The following is a 21,656-nucleotide window of genomic DNA, read 5'->3' on the forward strand; positions in this document are numbered from 1 at the left end:
TGTCAGAATTTTCACAAATCTTGATAAGAAGGCCAGAATTACACAGTAACCAAGTCAAAAAATCACGCATATTCACAGCAAACTGGCTAGAGAAAAGCATTAGAATTCCGAGTACCAGTGCAATTCAAGTGTTCATTACTGGAGCTCCGATGTCACTGTCTCCTCCCAAAAAAACGAAATTCCTTAATCTTTATGTCATACTTATTTTCTTTTATCCCTCTTGAGTCAAATGCTCACCTCTATGGGCAGCACAAGAACAGCAAACAAAACACTACTACTCTTCTAATATTCATAATTTATTTTATATAGATATATATATATATATATATATATATATATATATATATATATATATATATATACACACACAGATGTTTTTCAAGCATTTACATCAGCTACTACTCCTACTGCAAAATATAAATCTCTGTTAAATATCATATTCTATTCTTTCACAAGAGACTAAGAACTCTCAAGACAATTAAGGTAGCAAGTCCTGATCATAACAGATTTGCAAAGTCTTGTTTAATGACATGAAAACTGATCAGAGATGGAAAAGAGACTTATTTCAGCCCTGCTGAAAGAAAATCAAGTTACACCATGTTCCTGACAAATACAAAATTTTTCTTTTCATTGCGTTAAAATCTCCATAATAGTTTTTCAATATTCTGCACTCTATTTCACCATTTATGCAAAATGACAGACAGACCGTATCCAGCATCCAGATGCTGTAAGTGACACAAACTTCAAATCATTTCTTCAAAACTCATTCTCCAAATTTCAGTTGTGGTGTCACTTCCTTCTGCTCTAGGTATAATGTTTTTGCTTTGTTTTTCAAGCTCTCTGCTTTGTCGTCATTCTTTCTAACTCCATCCCCAAGTTTGTACATTCGACTGGCATTAGAACATGCCCAGATGTGGCCTAGATCACATGCTTTAAGGGAATAGTGCAGTGCCTGGTTCATGTCCTTAGGAATGCCTGGTGCTCCTTGGAGGTAAATGGCACTCAGGTTAAAGCAGCTGGGTGCATAGTTGTTGTTGCAAGCTTTTGTGTAATAGTCTCTGGCAATTGCTACATCAGGCTTATCATCCAATGCTTGTCCATCATGGGCCAAAATTCCAACATTGTGGCAGGCATCAGTTGACTTCTTCCCACCTATTTCACAAGACGTCATGAAGCATTCGTAAGCTGCTTTTAAATTCCTTGGTAGTCCACCTGTAGTCATAAAACAGAAATGCAGTAAAGCAAGCAAATATATAAATGGCAAATTGTGCAAGTCTAAAACAGAACAGAGCAGAATGTTTAGGACATTATCTTAGATAAATTATAATAATTCAATGCAATATGAAATTCTATCTACCCTGCTCTCTGAGAAATGGAAGACTTTTATCAGCTTCTTCCAATTAATTAATTTTAATAAAATAAACACTACTGGCAATCTTCCTAAAATGGAACATTTCTAACATTTTGATCCTGTCATAAAGTACAATGAAGACTTGCACATTGTCAACTGTTAGAAAGTACAGTTGTGTACACTTACCATAAAAGTAGATGTTCGAGTGTATTCACTGTTGCAGTCATCACATTTGGGTTATCTGCTTGCAGTAGCCCTCAGTTGGCCTGATTATCAAAGTCTTGGGTCCTGCGTCGGTTGCTGTCTCAACTTCCATGATGTCAAATAGTCAGGGGTATAAAGCATGCAGCTGACACCATTACATCAGTTTTTCTTGCCCCAGATGTCAGGTGCCCCCATAATGGGAAGCAATTATATATACAAGGTTACACCTCCAACAGAAAAGCAAATACACCAAAAAGCTATAGCTAAAAGAAGTCAGGGGGCTGGAGGGAGGGTAACCAGGACTGCAACAGTGAATACACTCGAACATCTACATTTATGTTAAGTGTACACAACTGTACTATGTTCTTCATGTTTCACTGCTGCAGTCATCACATTTGGGTAGATTCCCAAAGCTAAGGATGGGAGGAGGAAATTAGATAGCATTAGGACCAGCTATAAGGCCCTGCAAGACTGCAGTGGCAAAGCCAGCTCTGGATTTAGAGAAAATTGGCAAATGGTAATGCTTGGTGAAGGTATGTACAGAACTCCAGGTAGCAGCTATTAGGATGTCCCTGATAGGGACACCTCTGAGAAAGGCTGTAGTGGTAGATGCAGCCCTGGTTGAATGTGGTCTTATCCCCTGTGGGGTAGGTTTTCCATGGTGCTTACAGCAGAAATGAATGCAATGGCCGATCCATTTAGAAATGGTTTGCTTTGAAATGGCCTTCCCCTCTTCCCCTGCAGAAAATGCAACCAGCAGCTGTTCAGATTTTCTGAGAGGTTTAGTCCTGTCCAAGTAAAATCTAAGTTGTCTGTGCACATCTAAGGAGTGCAGTATTAGTTCCCCTTTGTTCTGTGGATTAGAAAAGAAGGTTGGCAAACGAATGGACTGATTTACAGCCACACTGGATACCACCCTAGGCATGAAGGAGGGCTTGGTCCTGAGGGACACCCTGTCCGCATGAAAGATGATGAAAGGCTCCACTGCCATAAGGGCCTGTAGTTCAGACACCCTTCTTGCTGAAGTGATGGCTAAAAGGAAAGCTGTTTTCCAAGAAAGGAATTTCCACACTGCATTTGCAGCTGGCTCAAAAGGAGGTAGATGAGTTTTTCCAATACAAAGTTAAGGTCCCAGGCTGGAGTAGGGGCTCTCTTGGGTGGTCTTAAGTTTTGGGCCCCTCTGAGGAACTTCTTCAGCAGTGGATGAGAGAAGAGGAGTGGGTTCTGTGTTGTAATGAGCTGAAATGGCTGCGGCATGAATTCTAATGGAGGAAAAGAAAAGGCCCTTGTGAAGCATCTCAGTTAAGTATTAAAGAATCTGAGGTAAATTGGGTACTGCTGTGTCCATCCCCTGAGTTTGGTTCCAGGAACAGAATCTTTTCCATTTTTTCAGCATAAGATTTTCTAGTACTAGGCCTCCTTGCCTCCAGAATGATGTCCAACACTTGCTTACTGAGGGATGGTAATGGAGAGATCAGGTAATTAGCCAGGCTGCCAGGTTCAGGGTTTGAAGCTGAGGGTGCAGAATCTGGCCCTCCTGCTGGGACAGCAGAGCAGGGGTCTGAGGCAGGTGCCATTGTGCCAGCAGTAACACACTGTGCAAAAGGGGGTACCAGTGTTGGCGTGGCCAGTCTGGTGCAATCAGTGTCATCCTTGGTTTGTCCTGTTTGATCTTTAGTAGTACCTTGGAGAGGACAGGCAGAGGTGGGAAGGCATAAACTGAAAGGTTTTTCCAAGTGAAGGACAGGGCATCCACTTTCCAAGCTTGTTTGTGGGGAGTCCTTGTGCAGAATTTGTCCAATTGGTAGTTCTGGGGGGAGGCAAACAGGTCTCTCTCTGGGCTCCCACATTTGTTTCTCAACATGTTGAATATCTTCGGTTCCAGATTCCAATCATGTGGGTCCATGAGATTTCTGCTTAGTTCGTCTGCCAGTGTATTTAGCTTTCCTGGCAGGAATGGAGCCTGTAGGTGCACTTGATAGCTCAAGGCTGTGTTCCACAGAGCCATGGCTAGTCTGCAGAGAGGGTATATGAGTGGGTTCCCCCCTGCTTGTTTATGTACCACATTAGAGTGGTGTTGTCTGTCTTTACCATTAATTGTCCTGGAAGAATGTGGTCCTTGAAGGCTGTCAGAGCATTCTGTACAGCTAACATTTCTTTTTGATTGATATGCAGGTGCATTTGACTTGGGTTCCATTTGCCCTGAATGCACTTCCCTGCCAAGTGAGCCCCCCATGCATAGTCTGATGCGTCTGTTGTTAGGGTTTGGGCGGTAGGGGGTAGTATGAATGGCAGTCCCTTGTTTTGGTGGCAGGCCTCTGCCCACCAAAGGAACTCTTATCTGTAGGCAAGGTATGATAGGGATCACTGCTTCTAGATCCTGAGAATGTTGACATCATAGGCTTTTTACATACCACTGTAGTTTCCTCATATGCAATCTTGCATATGGAATTAGGAGAATGCAGGAGGCCATGAACCCCAAGGCTTGCAGTATTTTCCTTGCAGATAGCTGGGTCTTTGTGGCCAGTAGTTTGAAATAGGTTGTCAAATGAACGTGTTTCTCTGGCGTGAGGAAAACCATCTGGGAAGTTGTGTTCAAGCTTTCTCCCAGGAATACAATCGGTTGGCAGGGTACAAGATGTGATTTATTTTGGTTTATGGTGTACCCCAGAGAAGTTAGCAATGTTTGTACAAACGCCAGATGATTCAATAGTATGTCCTGGCTTTCTGCCTGAATTAGACAATCGTCCAGGTATGGGTATATTTGAATATTTCTTTGCCTGCAAAATGCAATGACTGGAGATAGGCATTTTGTGAATACCCTGGGTGCAGTAGATAAGCCAAAGGGCAGTGCAGAGAACTGATAGTGCATGTAGCCTGCTTTGATGCGTAGGTATCTTCTGCAAGATTCCCTGACTGGGATGCGCAGGTAGGCTTCCTTTAAATCCAGTGTTGCCAACCAGGCTTCCTTGCCTAGCATAGGAGGCAACTGGTGAAGAGTTAGCATCTTGAATTTTGGGATCACCAAAAATGTGTTTATTATAGGTCCAGGATAGGATGCCAGGAGTTGTCTTTTTCTGGGCACCAGGAAAAGTCTTGAGTAGAAACCTTGTCCCCTTTCCTCTTCTGGGACAGTTTGGATAGCTCTGATACTTGAGAGACAGAATTTGCTTTTGAGCCTCTGCCCACTGATTTGGGGGTAGATCTGGCCAACCTTTTGGAGTTGATAAGGTGTGGAAGTGGAATCTGTATCCTTGGGAAACTATATTTCAAACCCATTTGTCCTGGGTAATGAGTTCCCAATTTTTTCCCTGCAGGGCAATCTTTCCCCCTAAAGGAGCAGTCAGGTGTCAGGGCTTGGAAGTTTTAAAGTTAAGTCATTGAGACAGTTTACCATAGGGGGAGTTTTACTACTCCCTGCTTTGGAAGGGGTGCCCCCCACTGCTTAGTCCTGTGAGTACCTTGGGACTGAAGCCTGGGTGTTCTGCTGGTTCTGGGTTTGGACTGAGAAGGCCCGAAAGAGGCAGGAAAGGACCAATTCTTAGAGGGCCAATGCCTACTAAATCTGGGAGGCTGTACTTGCCCGAAATCTTTAACAGTTTGCATAGATTTAGCTTTTTCCTCCATCCTTCTTCTGCTTTGCTGCCAAACAGGCAGTCCTGGTTTAAGGGAGCATCCAGCAATTTAGCTTTAACATGATCTGGCAAAGATTGCTCCTTACGCCAAGCATGCCTTCTAAGCACAGACCCAGTGACAGCAGCCCTGCAAAATGCCTCTAGTGAATCAAAACCACAATGCAAAGTATGTTTTCCAACTTGTTCTGCAGAATGCATTAAATCCTGTAAATCTTTATTTTCAGCACAGTCAGGAATCAACATCATTTTCTGTTTAAGCATTCCAATAATATGCTGCTGATACTTTAACATATGAAACTGGCAGTTTAAAGCCCTAATGGCCAAGGCTGCAGACGTGTATACCTTCTTACCCCATCTATCCAGCTCCCTGGAATCTCTATCTGAGGGGGTAGGATTTTTGGCAGTAGTAGCCTTAATGCCCTTGGGTCCCTGTGAAATGGGGTCAGGATCCACAGTAGGATTTTTAAAGAGGAACTTATGAGAGTCAGGAACCCTGCAATATCTATCTGGTTTTCTGGGAGCAGGAGGTAAAGAGTCAGGGGCCAAGCTAGATTCCGAAAAGGCATCACCCACAATGTCCAGTACAGGGGGGATAGCTAAAGCCCTGTGTTTGGGCAGGAGTAAGAAATCCCTAAGCCTCTTTTTAAGAGTCAGAGTAATCCTGGCTTTCCCAGCGAAAATGCTCCCTAAGAGTATGCAAGCTTTCAGGAATCCTCTGGAGGGGAAGCAGAGGGAACACAGTCCTCTGCATCAGAATCCTCATAGGTAAATAAGGGTAAATCCTGGTCATCTGAGGAAACAGAAATTTCAGAATCCTGATCAGAAGAATCATAAGCAAACTCAGTATTAGGTCTCTTAGAGGGGGAAGGTTGGCTTCCCCTGATTAAAGTAATAAGGTCTTCAACCATTCTTATCATTTGTTTTTTAGGCATAGAGGCCTGACCATGCAGTCTGGGCGATGGTTTTCTAGGCATGGATCAAGTTTTAGGCCTTGAAGAAGAAGATGGCTTTGGTTTAATATGCAAGTCAGTAGGCCTGAATACACCCTCAGAAGCTGGTGCCTGCACAGCAGCTCTGGACCCATCCAAGGTAGAGACATCCACAGGTTCCCCAGTTGAAGCATCTTGCAGCATACCGGACTCCAAATGGGTCTCAGTAGAGGCCTGCGAATCTGAAATAACGGGTATCAGGGGCTGCGAAAGTGCCTCAATGAGTACCGGCGAACTAGCGACTAGCTTAGGAGAAACATCGTCAACAGCTTTGGACCTATGCGGTCTGTCTCTGTCTTAATCTTTGCGTTTTTTTTGGAATGTTGGTAGTCGGGTGGCTTACTGAAGCCACATCTGGGTAATTGAACCGAGTACCAAAATATTTAGAAGCATAAATATACAGACGATGAATAGTTTGTTGTTTAAATAAGGCACAAAACAGACAGCGAGGTACGTCGTGGTCAGGGCCTAGGCAAGGAATACAGCATGAATGAAAATCTTTATGAGGTATTTGCTTTCCACAAGAAATACAACTACTGACTTTTACTGACATCGGTTTAGAGCAAGAAAAAGTTTCCCCAATGGGGTACTTAGCTTAGTGGAAGACTTTGGTTCCGAAACTCGAAAACGGAAATTTCAGGAGTCGGCCGACCGGCACTTGCGAACTGCTTCTGCTTCGGGCACCACACGGCAAGAAAGACTGGTGTAATGGTATCAGCTGCATGCTTTATACCCTTGACTACCTGATGTCATGGAATTTGAGACGGCAACCAACACAGGACCCAAGACTTTGATAATCAGGCTGACTGAGGGCTACTGCAAGCAGATAACCTAAATGTGATGACTGCAACAGTGAAACAAGAACATCAACTAGTTATAAAAGAATGCAAATGCTGTGATTACTTTTCCACACCTTATCAAAAAATACTGTTTGCTCAGTTTCAGAGAGTCACAAGGCATAGAATGCTGCAGAAATACAAAAACACAGATAAAACCAATACATTGAATGAGTCCTTCAGCTCAATATGACAAAAGGCAATGAAGGCAGTACATGAGCTTGAAATGTGGGTTACGGACAAACTGAGAAGTAACTAAGATAAAATTTCACTGGGTGATAAAGGATGATGGACAAAGATAATGTTCTCCTCTAAATGATAAAAGAAAGTATAGTTGTGTACACTTACCATAAATGTAGATGTTCGAGTGCATTCACTGTTGCAGTCATCACATTTGGGTTATCTGCTTGCAGTAGCCCTCAGTCGGTCTGATTAATAAAGTCTTGGGTCCTGCGTCGGTTGCTGTCTCTTCTTCCGTGACGTCAGGGGTATAAAACATGCAGCCGATGCCATTACATCAGTTTTTCTTGCCCCAGATGTCAGGTACCCCCTTAATGGGAAGCAATAAGATTATATATATATATATATATATATATATATATATATATATATATATATATATATATACACACACACACACACACACACACATACACACACACACACACATACATAGAAGGATATACCTCTAATAAAAAATCAAATACACCAAAAAAGCTTTTAAGCATAGTTAAGGAGAGTAGAGGTATAGCCAAAAAAAGTCAGGGGGCTGGAGGGAGGGTAACCAGGACTGCAACAGTGAATACACTCGAACATCTACATTTAAGGTAAATGTACACAACTGTACTATGTTCTTCGTGTTTCACTGTTGCAGTCATCACATTTGGGTAGATTCCCAAAGCTAAGGATGGGAGGAAGAATTTAGATAGCATTAGGACCAGCTATAAGGCCCTGCAAGACTGCAGTGGCAAAGCCTTAGATTTAGAAAAAATTGGCAAATGGTAATGCTTGGTGAAAGTATGTACAGAACTCCAGGTAGCAGCTTCTAGGATGTCCCTGGTAGGGACACCTCTGAGAAAGGCTGTAGAGGTAGATGCAGCCCTGGTTGAATGGGGTCTGATCCCCTGTGGGATAGGTTTTCCATGGTGCTTATAGCAGAAATGAATGCAATGGCCTATACATTTAGAAATGGTTTGCTTTGAAATAGCTTTCCCCTCTGCCCCTGTAGCAAATGCCACCAGCAGTTGTTTAGATTTCCTTTGAAGTTTAGTCCTGTCCAAGTAAAATCTAAGTTGTCTGTGCACATCTAAGGAGTGCAGTATCCATTCCCCTTTGTTCTGTGGATTAGGAAAGAAGGTTGGCAAATGAATAGACTGATTAAGAGCCACACTGGATATCACCTTGGGCAAGAAGGGATTGGTTCTGAGGGGCACCCTGTCCACATAAAAGATGATGAAAGGCTCCACTGCCATAAGGGCCTGTAATTCAGATACCCTTCTTGCTGAAGTGATTGCTAAAAGGAAGGCTGTTTTCCAAGAAAGGAATTTTAAATCTGCACTAGCAGCTGGCTCAAAAGGAGGAAGAGAGAGTTTCTCCAATACAAAGTTAATGTCCCAGGCTAGAGTTGGGGCTCTCCTGGGTGGTCTTAAATTTTTGGCCCCTCTGAGGAACTGCTTGAAAAGTGAATGAGAGAAGAGGGGAGGTTCTGTGTTATAATGAGCTGAAATGGCTGAGGCGTGAATTTTGATGGAAGGAAAAGAAAGGCCCTTGTGAAGCATCTCAGTTAAGTATTGTAGAATCTGAGGTAAGTTGGGCGCTGCTGTGCTCATCCCTTGAGATTGGTTCCAGGCACAGAATCTTTTCCATTTTTCAGCATAAGATTTTATAGTACTAGGCCTCCTTTCCTCTAAAACGATATCCATCACTGGTTTACTGAGGGATGGCAAAGAAGAGATTAGGTAATTAGCTAGGTTCAGGGTTTGAAGCTGAGGGTGCAGAATTTGGTTCTCCTGCTGAGACAACTGGGTAGGGGTCTGAGGCAGGTGCCATGGGGCCAACAGTGACACACTGCGCAAAAGGGGGTATCAGTGTTGGCGTGGTCAGTCTGGTGCAATCAGTATCGTCCTTGGTTTGTCCTGTTTGATCTTTAGTAGAACTTTGGAGAGAAGAGGCAGAGGAGGAAAGGCATAAACTGATAGGTTTTTCCAGCTGAAGGACAGAGCATCCACCTTCCAAGCTTGTTTGTGGGGAGTCCTTATGCAAAATTTGTTCAATTGGTAGTTCTGGGGGGGAGGCAAACAGGTGTATATCTGGGCTCCCCCATTTGTTTGTCAACATGTTGAAAGTCTTTGGTTCCAGTTTCCACTTGTGTGGGTCCATGAGGTTTCTGCTTAGTCCATCTGCCAGTGTATTTAGATTTCCTTGCAGGAATTGAGCTTGTAGATGCACTTGGTAGCTCAAGGCTGTGTTCCACAGTGCCATGGCTAGTCTACAGAGGGGGTAAGAATGGGTACCCCCCTGCTTGTTTATGTACCACATAACCATTTTTGATTGATTTGCAGGTGCATTTGACTTGGGTTCCATTTGCCCTGAATGCACTTCCCTGCCAGGTGAGCCCCCCATGCATAGTCTGATGCGTCTGTTGTTAGGGTTTGGGCAGCAGGGGTAGAGTGAATGGTAGTCCCTTGTTTTGGTGGCAGGCCTCTGCCCACCAAAGAAACTCTAACCATAGGCAAGGTATGACAGGAATCGTTGCTTCTAGATCCTGAGAATGTTGACACTATAAGCTTTTTAGATACCATTGTAGTTTCCTCATATGCAGTCTTGCATATTTATTTATTTATTTTACATTTGTTAACCAGGGGTGCCTGACTGAGCCAAAAAGGCCCTTTTTCAGCAGGGGCCCGGGGAGAAAGGCTCCACAAAGAAAAATTACACACACATTTAGTTATTTAGATATGATCAGTATACACACAAATTACAAGAGACATGTTTTTACAGTTTTATGCGGTACATAAACAGTTACAGTGGAGAGAACAAACAAAAAATATTAATTTTAAAAATAAAGGTAATTAATAGATTTGTGGTGTACAGCTGAAATTTGGAACATAGGTAGAATACATACATAGTACACAGGTACAGTACATACATTGTAGATTAGCCAGTGTTTGTAAGACTGAAAACGATTATCAAGTGCTCTGGATTTTGTATGTATATGTTATCCGCTTTCACTAGCCTGGGGAGCAATCATGGCACTTCCAACTTTGCTTGAGATGTTGCCTGATGAGCTCTTTAAAGGAGGCTTTGGATGATGTATTTTGAATGCTAGTAGGTACAGAGTTCCATTTTTTTAGCCACTGAACTACTATATAGTGCATCTCCAAAGCTGTTGGTGACTTCTAGTAGTAGTTTGCTTGATGATCTAAGAGGCCTTTTGGCTGAGTGATGTTGTACTAGGTTTTTGAGAGCAGGACACTTATTGGGGAGGTAATAGATAGAATGACAGAGGCAGAGCTGATTGTAGGTTAGGAGGTTGGGCAGTTCAAGCCAGTGGAGCTGTCTCAAAGCAGTACAGTGATGAGTTCTATATGAGCAATTTGCAGCAAAGCAGGCAATTCTGTTATAGCAGGTTTCCATTTTGCTTAGTTCAGTTTTGTTGAGATTAGTCAGAATGGGAGATGCATAGAGTAGGGTGGATAGAAGTTGGGAGCAAGCAATGGCTGATCTTGTGTTGTTGGTAAGAAATGGTTTGATACGGTAGAGTGACCCCAGTTTGGCATGTACTTTATTAATAGTTAAGTTGAGATGACTATCAAATTTTAGGTGGGAGTCTATGGTTATTCCCAATAGCTTATCCTGTGCCACTGGAGCAACTGGGTAGCATTTGTGGAGTAGATAGTGAATTGACTGTTAGTGTTTTTGTTAGAACTGGTTATAATCATAAGCTGAGCTTTCTATGGATTGAGGATAAGTTGGGCTTTGGTAAGGTAGTTTTCAACATCAGAGAATGCTAGTTGAGTTGTTTGCAGGATGGTGGGAATGTTTTGTGCAGCACAGATTAAGGTAGTGTCATCTGCATACTGAATTATACATGCATGCTGTGTGGTGATATGGAGGTCATTTGTGAAGATTGAATAGTAGTGGTCCTAAGATAGAATCCTGTGGGACTCCTATAGTTATGGGCAGCTGAGGGGAGAGAGAATTTTCCCATTTCACAGCTAGGTACCTGTCAGTTAAGTAGCTTTGGAACCAGGTAAGAGTGGAATTTGATAGATGATATTGGTTTAGTTTGTTTAGCAGGATTTGGTGTGAGACTGTGTCAAATGCTTTGGACATATCCAAAAAAAAAGAGTTGACACTTGTAGGCCTTCATTTTTGAGACGGTTTACTGTGTCTGTGAAGCAGAGGAGGGCTGTAGTGGTACTATGGGCAGGACTGAAACCATGCTGAGTAGGTGACAGGATGTTGCTGTCTAGGAGATAGTTTAGCATCTGGGTATGGATGCATTTTTCTAGGATTTTGGCCAGGGGGGAGAGTAAAGCAATGGGTCTGTAGTTATTAAGTTCAGTGGAAGTCCCGCCTTTATGTATGGGTGTAACATAGGATATTTTCCAGAGTTTGGGCACATAGTTTTCAACAACTGATCTGTTTATGAGAGTGGAGACTGGGATAGCAATATCATCTGTTGTGAGTTTCAAGAAATAGCTGGGGAGTAGGTCGGCTGCTGTTGATGAGGTTTTTAGTTTGGAGAGCATGCTTCTGATTAAAGTGGTGGAAACTGTTTTGAGGGTAAAGCTTGTATTAGTGTTATTTGTGTTGGGGGGGGGATAGTGAGGAAGGAACTGTCCTGTGATACTAAGGATAGAATTGAGTTCAAAAAGTGGGAATTGAATTGTGTTTCGATGGGAACTTTAGTGTCAGGGTTGGTTGGTTTGGGAGGTAGCCTTTTGGGTGGATTTTAGCAGCTGGTTTACATTTTTCCAATTTTTTTTGCGGGTTGTATTGGTATTTAGTTTGTAATGTTGTGTAGTAGGATTTTTTGTCCAGCCTAATGCATTTTTTTGCAGGGTTGCGCAGTTCTTGGTACTTAGGCTTTGTGTGTCTTTGTTTTATTTTGATAGTAAAGCCAGGCAGTGTCACTGGACTTGAGGATTTGTTTGGTTTCTTTACTGAGCCAGGGGTTTGTAGAGGGTCTAACCTTGATTTTGCGCAATGGAGCGACAGTGCCTAGGTGTTGTAGAAATGTTTTGTTGAAATATGCTACAGCCTGGTCAAGTGGGAGGGTTTTTAGGGGGGGGGTCCAGTACAGTTACAGAGTAAAGTGTTGAGGACCTCAGGAGAGGATTTGTTTGTGTTTCTAGTGGATGTATAGTTAGTGGTTTTGCATATGTTTGTTCTACTACATATAAAGTATATTATGTTGTGGTCACTTAAGGTGTCTGGGAGACTGCCTGTGTGAGGGTACAATGTGAGGTTGTTAGGACCCGGTCAAGGATGGATTCCCTTTTAGATTTTTTATCACATCTAGTTGGAATTTGGACTAGCTGCTGATAGCCATGGAGATTTATTAGATTACTTGGTGGTTCTGATATACAGGTGAACCAATCTAGGTTGAAGTCCCCCAGAATAAGGGTTTCTTGTGAGCATGTGGAAGAACACCAGGATAGAAGTCTTCAAGGCTAGCAGGTGTACTACCAGGTGGGATATAGATCACAATTGTGGTGATGACCTTTTTAGGGTGAAGTTGAAGTTGTGAGATAAGTATGTCCCAATTATTGGGGGAGGGGTAGGAGGTTGGTAATTGATGGACAGTTAAGTTGGACTTGTACAGTAAGGCAGTTCCGCCCCTTTATGAAGTGGTCTGTCTTCGCTAATGATATTGTAGCTGGTAGGGAGAACTTATGAGTTAGCTATGTTTTTATTTAGCCAGGTTTCTGTTAAAGCAACTATGTCTGGGGAGTAGTGTGCTATTGTGGCCTGGAGTTCAGGTATTTTATTTTTGATACTTCTAATATTAATATTTAGCATTAAAAGATGGTTGGTTTTGCTGCTGTTGTTGATTTGCCCAGGGATGAAGAAAGTGGGGGTGTTATGTTCTGACATCTGTGCTGGAGCAGTTTGTGTTGGACAGGATGGATTTGGGCCTGGGTTGGGGTGGATATCCCCACTTATGGTGAGCCTGGAGTTAAAATGGTTATACAGATGCTGGAGTTTGGTGAAGAGTGTGAGAAAGTACTGTGTTTTTTTGGAGTATGAGAGCATATGTGTTTAGTTCTGAATTGGTCCGTTATGTAGTTCTTGAATAACTGTGGGCAGATATTATTATAATGTGTGGTGTCTGTATACGAGAGTGCATAATGCAGTGTTGTGCTACTAAGTTTTGGGATATTGCTAGAGTGATAACTTGTGGTGGTGTAAAGAAATATGAGAAGACAGACTAGACTTAGTTGAGTGATAGTCATGGTTATAAAGTTTAAGTTGTTTCTAGGTGGGGGCGGGTCTGAATAGGAATTATAGGGTTGCACTATATGTGGATGGGGAAGTAGTGTGGGTGATGTAAAAAATGCCTAGTGGGAATGAGAGTGATTGGGAGCATTTTGTGTGGAGCAAGTTGGTGTGGTATAATGTGATATGACTTGAGGAGCTGTGATTGGTGGAGATGATGTGAGGGTGAGCTGTGGGTGTGGCTGTGATTACTATAAATGTAGAGGTAGTGGGGGCAGGAGGGAATAGGTGGCAGGGCAGGGGAGCGGAGAGAGCCCGAGCGTTAGCAAGGGTGAACGGAGCGGGGCAGAGCCAACCAAGACAAGAGAAAAAAGTAAGTATTACTTTACAAATCTGAACACTTTTAAAATAAATTCCTGAGGTCTAATGGCTTACCGGCAAGCAGAATGTAATTGCTGAAGAGCACTTGTGTCCTGGTGGGAGACTAGAAATTTAAAGATGGCTCCATGCTCAGCAGGATTCTAATATAGACTTTGTATTGACAGAGTGAGATAGCACAAGGGGTGTAAACCAGGTGGAATGCAAAGAAACCAGAGAGGCAATCAGTGGAAATCAGTGAAGGCCTCAGAGGGGGTAAGTAATAATTCAAACTACCCGTAAAGTGAAGGAGAGAAGAGACAGCAACGTTTATTAAGGATGGGAGTGTGTCTTCACATTGACTTGCTGATTAGTAACCAGTTTGTGCACAGATTAAAGCAGGGAGATACATTAGCAATGAAGGGGAATGTATAGAGATACAAATAAACAGGTGGGCCTCCAAGTGATACAAACTAAGGCAGAAAGCACTGAGAGGGCTGCTTGATGGTTAATTTAGACACAAGGATGTGAATTAAATGTATACTGTCTATTGGACAGTTAGGATTACTGTACTAGCGGGGGGGGGGGGGAGGACACAAGGCGTTGTACAACCGTCAGTTTTATTAGCAAGCTGAGAACTACTAAGAAATACTGCTACTGTAATAGCTTCACTCTCATAAAACATACAAGTAGAATGCCAGGGTGGACTGACCCTGCTCTTGAATCTCAAAATGTATATCCTTGTTTAGTTTGCAGTACTGATTCCTTCTTATACTGTATGGGTGGAGTGGTAGCCACAGACTGCAGATTTGCTTGAGTGTGCTCCTGCTCTTGAGGCTCAAAATGTATATCCTTGTTTAGTTTGCAGTACTGATTCCTTCTTATACTGTATGGGTGGAGTGGTAGCCGCAGACTGCAGATTTGCTTGAGTGTGCTCGGCAAGCAGAATGTAATTGCTGAAGAGCAATTGTGTCCTGGTGAGAGACTAGAAATTTATGGAATTAAAAGAATGCAGGAGGCCATGAACCCCAAGGCTTGCAGTATTTGCCTTGCAGATAGCAAGTTTTTTTTGGCCACCAGTTTGAAGTAGGTTGTCAAATGAATTTGTTTCTCTGGCATGAGGAAAGCCATCTGGGAAGTTGTACTCAAGCTTGCTCCCAGGAATATAATTTGTTGACAGGGTACCAGGTGTTATTTCTTTTCATTTATGGTGTACCCCAGACAAGTTAGCACCCTTTGTACAAAAGCCAAATGATTCAAAAGTATGTCCTGGCTTTCTGCCTGAATTAGACAATCATCCAGGTATGGGTATATCTGAATATTTCTTTGCCTGCAAAATGCAATGACTGGAGCTAGGCACTTTGTGAATACCCTGGGCGCAGTAGATAAGCCAATGGGCAGTGCAGAGAACTGATAGTGCATGTAGCCTGCTTTGAAGCATAGGTATCTTCTGCAAGATTCCCTGATTGGGATGTACAGGTATGCTTCCTTTAAACTGAGTGTTGCCCACCAGGCATCTTTGCCTAGCATAGGAAGCAACTGGTGAAAAGTTAGCATCTTAAATTTTGGAATCACCAAAAAGGTGTTTAAAGTAGACAGGTTCAGGATAGGACGCCATGAATTGTCTTTAATGGGTACCAGGAAAAGTCTTGAGTAGAAACCTTGTCCCTTTTCCTCTTCTGGTAAAGTTTGAATAGCCTTTATGCTTAAGAGAGAGAGTACTTGCTTTTGAGCCTCTGCCCACTAATTTGGGGGTAGATCTGGCCAACTGTTTGGGGTTGGTAACATGTGGAAGTGAACTCTGTATCCTTGGGAAACTATATTTAAAACCCATTTGTCCTGGGTAATGAGTTCCCAGTTTTTTTGCATGTAGAGCAATCTTTCCCCCCAAAGGGGCAGTCAGTTGAGAAGTGCTTGGAAGTTTTAAAGTTGTCACTTAGACAGTTTACCATAGGGGGGAGTTTTACTACTCCCAGATTTGGAAGTGGGGGCCCCCCACTGCTTAGTCCTGTGCGTACCCTAGGACTGAAGCCTGCGTGTTCTGCTGGATCTGGGTTTGGACTGAGAAGGTCTGGAAGAGGCAGGAAAGGACCAATTCTTAGAAGGCCAATGCCTACTAAATCTTGGAGGTTGTACTTGTAAGAAATCTTTAATAGTTTGCATAGACTTAGCTTTTTCCTCCATCTTTTTACGAACTTCTTCTGCCTTGTTGCCAAACAGGCGGTCCTGATTTAAGGGAGCATTCAGTAATTTAGTTTTAACATGATCTGGCAAGGATTGCTCCTTAAGCCAAGCATGCCTTCTAAGTACAGACCCAGTGACAGCAGCCCTGCAAGACGCCTCTACTGAATCAAAACCACATTGCAAAGTATGCTTTCTAACCTGTTCAGCAGAATGCATTAAATCCTAAATCCTGTAAATCCTTATTTTCAGCACAATCAGAAATCAACATCATTTTCTCTTTAAGCAATCCAATAATATGTTGCTGACACTTTAACATATGAAACTGGCAGTTTAAGGCCCTAATGGCCAAGGTTGCAGATGTGTATACCTTCTTACCCAATCTATCCAGCGCCCTGGAGTCTCTATCAGAGGGGATAGGATTTTTTGGCAGTAGTAGCTTTAATGCCCTTGGGTCCCTGTGAAATGGTCTCAGGATCCACAGTAGGATTTTTGAAAAGGAACTTGTGAGAGTCAGGAACCATGTAATATCTATCAGGTTTTCTGGGAGCAGGAGGTAAAGAGTCAGGGGCCAAGCTAGATTCTGAAAAGGCATCATCAACAATGTCTAGTACAGGAGGGATAGCTAAAGGCCTGTGCTGGGGCAGGAGTAAGAAATCCCTAAGCCTCTTTTTAGAATCAGAGAAATCCTGACTTTCCCACTGAAAATGCTCCCTGAGAGTATGCAAGATTTCACCAAAAGAGAAATCCTCTGGGGGGGGGGGCAGAGTCCTCAGCATCAGAATCCTCATGGGTAGATAAGGATAAATCCTGGTCTTCAGAGGAAACAGAAATTTCAGAATCCTGGTCAGAAGTATCATAAGCAAACTCAGTCCTAGGTCTCTTAGAGGGGGGAGGCTGGCTTCCCCTGATTAAAGTAATAAGGTCTTCAGCCATTCTTATCATTTGTTTTATAGGCATAGAGGCCTGACCATGCGGTCTGGGTGTCAGTTTTCTAGGCATGGTTCGAGTTTTAGGCCTTGAAGAAGAAGATGGCGTCGGTTTAATATGCAAGTCAGTAGGCCTCAATACACCCTCAGAAGCCAGTGGCTGCACAGAGGCTCCGGACCCATCTAAGGTAGAGACATCCGCAGGTTCCACAGTTGAAGCATCTCGTGGCATACCGGACTCCGCATGGGTCTCAGTAGAGGCCTGCGAATCTGAAGTAGCGGGTATCAGGGGCTGTGAAAGTGCCTCACTGAGTAACGGTGAGCTGGCGACTGGCTTAGGAGAAATGCCATCGGTAGCTTTGGACCTAGGTGGCCTGTCTCTGTCTTTATCTTTGCGTTTTTTCGGAATGTCGGTATTCGGATGGCTTACCAAAGACATATCTGGATAATTGAACCAAGCACCAAAATACTTAGAAGCGAAAATATACTGATGCTGGATAGTTCGTTGTTTAAATAAGGTACAAGACTGACAGCGAGGTACATCGTGGTCAGGGCCTAGGCAAGGAATAAGTACGAATGAAAATCTTTATGAGGTATTTGCTTTCCACAAGAAATGCAATTATTTACTTTTACTGACATCAGTTTAGAGCAAGAAAAAGTTTCCCCAATGGGGTATTTAACTTTTAGTTGAAAACTTTGGTTCTGAAACTCGAAAATGAAAATTTCAGAAGTCGGCTGACTGGCACTTGCGAACTGCTTCTGCTTCGGGCACCGCACGGCAAGAAAGACTGATGTAATGGCGTTGGCTGCATGTTTTATACCCCTGACAACTTGACGTCACGGAAGAAGAGACAGCAACAGACGCAGGACCCAAGACTTTGTTAATTAGGCTGACTGAGGGCTACTGCAAGCAGATAACCCAAATGTGATGACTGCAACAGTGAAACACGAAGAGCATCTGACACATGTGATGTGTTAGTCAACAGCAAAATTGTGTGGTCCCTCCTAGTGATTACACTACATACAGGGCAGACAAAACAGCTATGTAATTACAGAATAGTTTGATTTACCTCCATGATAGGACAGGAGAAATAGCAGACTGCTGGTATTTTTGAATGGAATCTGTTTCAGGCATAAAAAAAAATACAAAGATTCATACTGCTGTCTGTCTTGAGCCAGATCTCTCTCTCTCTATTTTGCTTTACCAAACTGGGTAAGTGGACCAAGACAAAGATCATGTTCAGTCTTAACCCGGGCCACAAGGCAACAAAGCATAACACTTAAGCATTTACAAACAGCATAACAAGCACATTACTGAGTAGAGAGAGAGACAATCCTAATTAATAAAAATAAACATAACTAATAGTGATAACTGGTATAAATGAAATTAATGAAGTTAAAAATAATTTTATTTGATATTAGTGAGTAAAATGGAGAATCAGTGATGGAGCTAATTTATGATATTAAATAATAGAGCTGAATGAGCATATGCAACTATCAATGGGGCAAACTGATCAGCCAAAGTAAGCAGCACACTTGTCAGTACTGTGGAAATCATTCCAAGCAGTCTGTAAAGGATATCAGTTAATTCCCTTCTCCATCCAGGATCCAGGAATAATCCCTGCCCAGATCCTAGTATAACTGACACAGATCTAAGCTCTCTCTTCAATAAATTCTTTACTGAATCTATAGCTAATCTAAATAAATCCTTCCCTAACAATAATACATCCAACTCTCTTTCCTTTACACCAAACGACCCCTCTAAATGCCCTCTCAACTTCCAGCTGAAACCAGTTTCAACCACATTTATAAAAAGGCTCTTATCCAAACTAAAGCCATGCTCTAATGCCCCTGACAGCATCCCCTCCTCCTTCCTTAAATGTGCTGCTGATGGTATTGCTCTCCCTATCAGCATCTTAATTAACAGATCTCTAAAAGAGTCATACGTTCCCATTCTTTGGCGATCAGCCTACATTCTACCACTTCATAAAGGAGGCAAAAATACTAATATCTCCAACTTCCGCCCAATTGCCCTACTCTCACCTTTATCAAAAATCCTAGAAAAATGTGTCCACCACCAACTCATGCCTTTCTTAACCCAGAACCACCTCCTAACACCCACCCAACATGGCTTCCGCCCTGGACACAGCACCATTTCTGCCTTATTATCCTTCTTAGAAACAGTCAATCAAGCCAGGGATTCTGGATTACTAGTTTCTACTGTACTGCTAGATCTTTCTAAAGCCTTTGACACCATCTCTCACAAACACCTTCTCTTTCATATATCAAACCTTCATCTCTCCCCTGATACTCTATCTTGGTTCTCCAGCTACTTATCAGACAGATCTCAAGCTGTCAGATGGAAAGTCTACCTCCTCCTTCTTACCTACACCCACTGGCGTTCCCCAGGGGTCCATCCTTGGACCCATGCTGTTCAACATCTTCATAAATAACCTACACTCTGCCATCCCAGACACAACAGTTATCCAATACGCTGATGACTCTACCTTAGTCTGTGCCGCCTCTAATCTTCCTGAACTACTGACAAAAACCCAAATAGCTTTTTCCACTACTGAGAACTGGATGCACCAAAATCATCTCTCTCTCAACTCTAATAAATCTAAAATTCTTCTTTTCCCTCCCTCCAGGGCTCTCACCTTCGACAAAAATGCTTTCAAAATCACAAGCCAAACCAACTCTATCATAGAGGTGGTCCCATCTGCAAAACTCCTTGGCATCACCATAGACGAGCACCTTAAATTTGATAACCACATACAACAAAACATAAAGAAAACCCACCAAAAGCTAGGTATGCTCTATAGGAACAATAGCTTTCTCTCCAACTCCTCTAGGCATACCTTAGCAATTACCTATCTTCTACCATCTCTACTATATGGAGCCCCACTCCTTACTAACCTGTCTTCTTCCATCTCCTCTAAACTCGAAATCTGCTATAATAAAATATCTAAATTTGCAACCAAATCTAAAACCTCTACTCACCATTGCCTTTCCTACAAACTCTGAACTGGCTAGAACTCCCTAACTACCTAGACTATCTCCAACTAACCACTGCTCAAAAATTAATATTCTACCCTGATAAATGCCCAGCCCTAACAAACATCCTTCCTCCGTACATCCCAAACAGATCTCTAAGATCTGAGCACCAAAATTTAATTGCCATCCACAAACCCAATCGCCCTGCTGGCCAACTCCTTCTCTCCTACTCTCTTGGCAGGAAATGGAATTCTCTCCCTCCTTCACTTAGAACAACAACTAACTCTGAATCCTTCAAAACCCAACTTTTCTCTTACCTGTCCTCTAAACATAAGTGTTCCTGCTTTCATCCCACTTAAATTTAATTAACTACCCTTATGAACCCTCTATATCCTTTCACTTCACACTACCCAAAACTATTATCTTTCCATTGCTACTAAATCAAACTAAAGCTACTTCTCAGTTCAAGTATTTCTCTCTCTACTCCTGTATGTAAATATTGTAAATATCAGGTAACCTCTGATCTCTTCATTACAGACAGTTGAAACTTGCTGCTCTGAAGGGAAACTACTGTAAATCTATTTTATCTTCCTTCCTTAATGATGTTTTTGAGATATACTGTGTGCTTTTTGCTTTTTTTACTAACTGTGTGAATGTAATTACACATGTATTTTTTTTTACCTTCAACACTATGTAACCTAGATTGTATTCGCATTGCTTTGGAGCTTTTCTCCCCGGGCCTCCACTGTAAATGGGCACGTTCTGGCCCAGTGGACTTCCCCAGTAATCAAACTGTAAATAAATATACAAGTAAAATGCAGTAGTAGTAACACACTAAGTAAAGTTAGCTCAGTAACTACCGTAAATGTAACTAGGATTACAAAGTGACGCAATAGAAACAGATGCTTGGCTAGCTGAATTTTCTGGGCAATTGCCTAAGTATACTACAGGTAAGGTGCTACCTTAAGTATTTCATCGAAGAAGATAACATTGTGACAAATACAAAATGTTATCCACAGCCTCTGAAGCATTTGCATTCAGATTCCTTAATTAAATGGGTCTTAAGGTTTTCTAAAAACAGATCGATCACCCAGCTATGACTGGGTAAATGTCCAAGCTAACAAAGGAAACCTACAGATAGAACATACATGAACTTCAATAAATTCTTATTACTGTGCCTCTAAAACCCATGGTGGTGGTGCTGCGGTAGCATTGTCGCCTCAAAGTAAGACGCTGTCCTGTTCGATTCTCAGCTAGAGCGTCTTCTGCGTGGAGACATGCGTGAATGGGCGTACCTTTGTTGAAGGTTGTGCATCAGGCCTGGCAAGCCGGTACGTAAAAAATCAACTGCCAATCACTAGCGGACTGGAGTTCCGCTGTGGTGACCCCTAACCGGGAAAAGCCGAAAAACACAAACAAACTGTGCCTCTCAAAATGATGGTGGGAAAACAATAATGTACAGGAGTGCAACCCAATGTGGTGAGCTAGGCAACTGATAATGGTCCCTAATCCCCAATGACTACTGAGCCTCCTACCTTCCCAACCAGCCTGTTCATTCCCCCACAACCAAGGAGAGAACCTAATGACCCATCTGTTCTTTCATACGGTCAAGAGTTAAAGCCACAGTACTGGTACCAATTCTCTTTCAGGGAATCTGGAATTTTAGCTTTTTAAGGCCATACCATCCATGCACATCCTTGCTGCATCTCAACAGGTTAGCATGCATGCATTAGGTG

General features: G+C 42.5%; 1 protein-coding gene across 1 annotated transcript in view; it reads right to left on the bottom strand.

Moving 5' to 3' along the window:
• Positions 1-491: 491 nt before the first annotated feature.
• LOC122813565 (cytochrome c oxidase assembly factor 7A) overlaps positions 492-21,656 on the bottom strand; it is a 260,250-nt gene continuing 239,085 nt past the window's right edge. The window contains exon 2 of the mRNA XM_044085959.1: positions 492-1,212. Within this exon, the coding sequence (XP_043941894.1) occupies positions 764-1,212 (449 nt within the window). The 3' untranslated portion in view covers positions 492-763. The remainder of the gene's footprint in view (positions 1,213-21,656) is intronic.

The sequence above is a fragment of the Protopterus annectens genome, chromosome 10.part0 (genome assembly GCF_019279795.1).
Source record: "Protopterus annectens isolate FY-2018-M chromosome 10.part0, PAN1.0, whole genome shotgun sequence".
NCBI classification, from domain to species: domain Eukaryota; kingdom Metazoa; phylum Chordata; order Ceratodontiformes; family Protopteridae; genus Protopterus; species Protopterus annectens.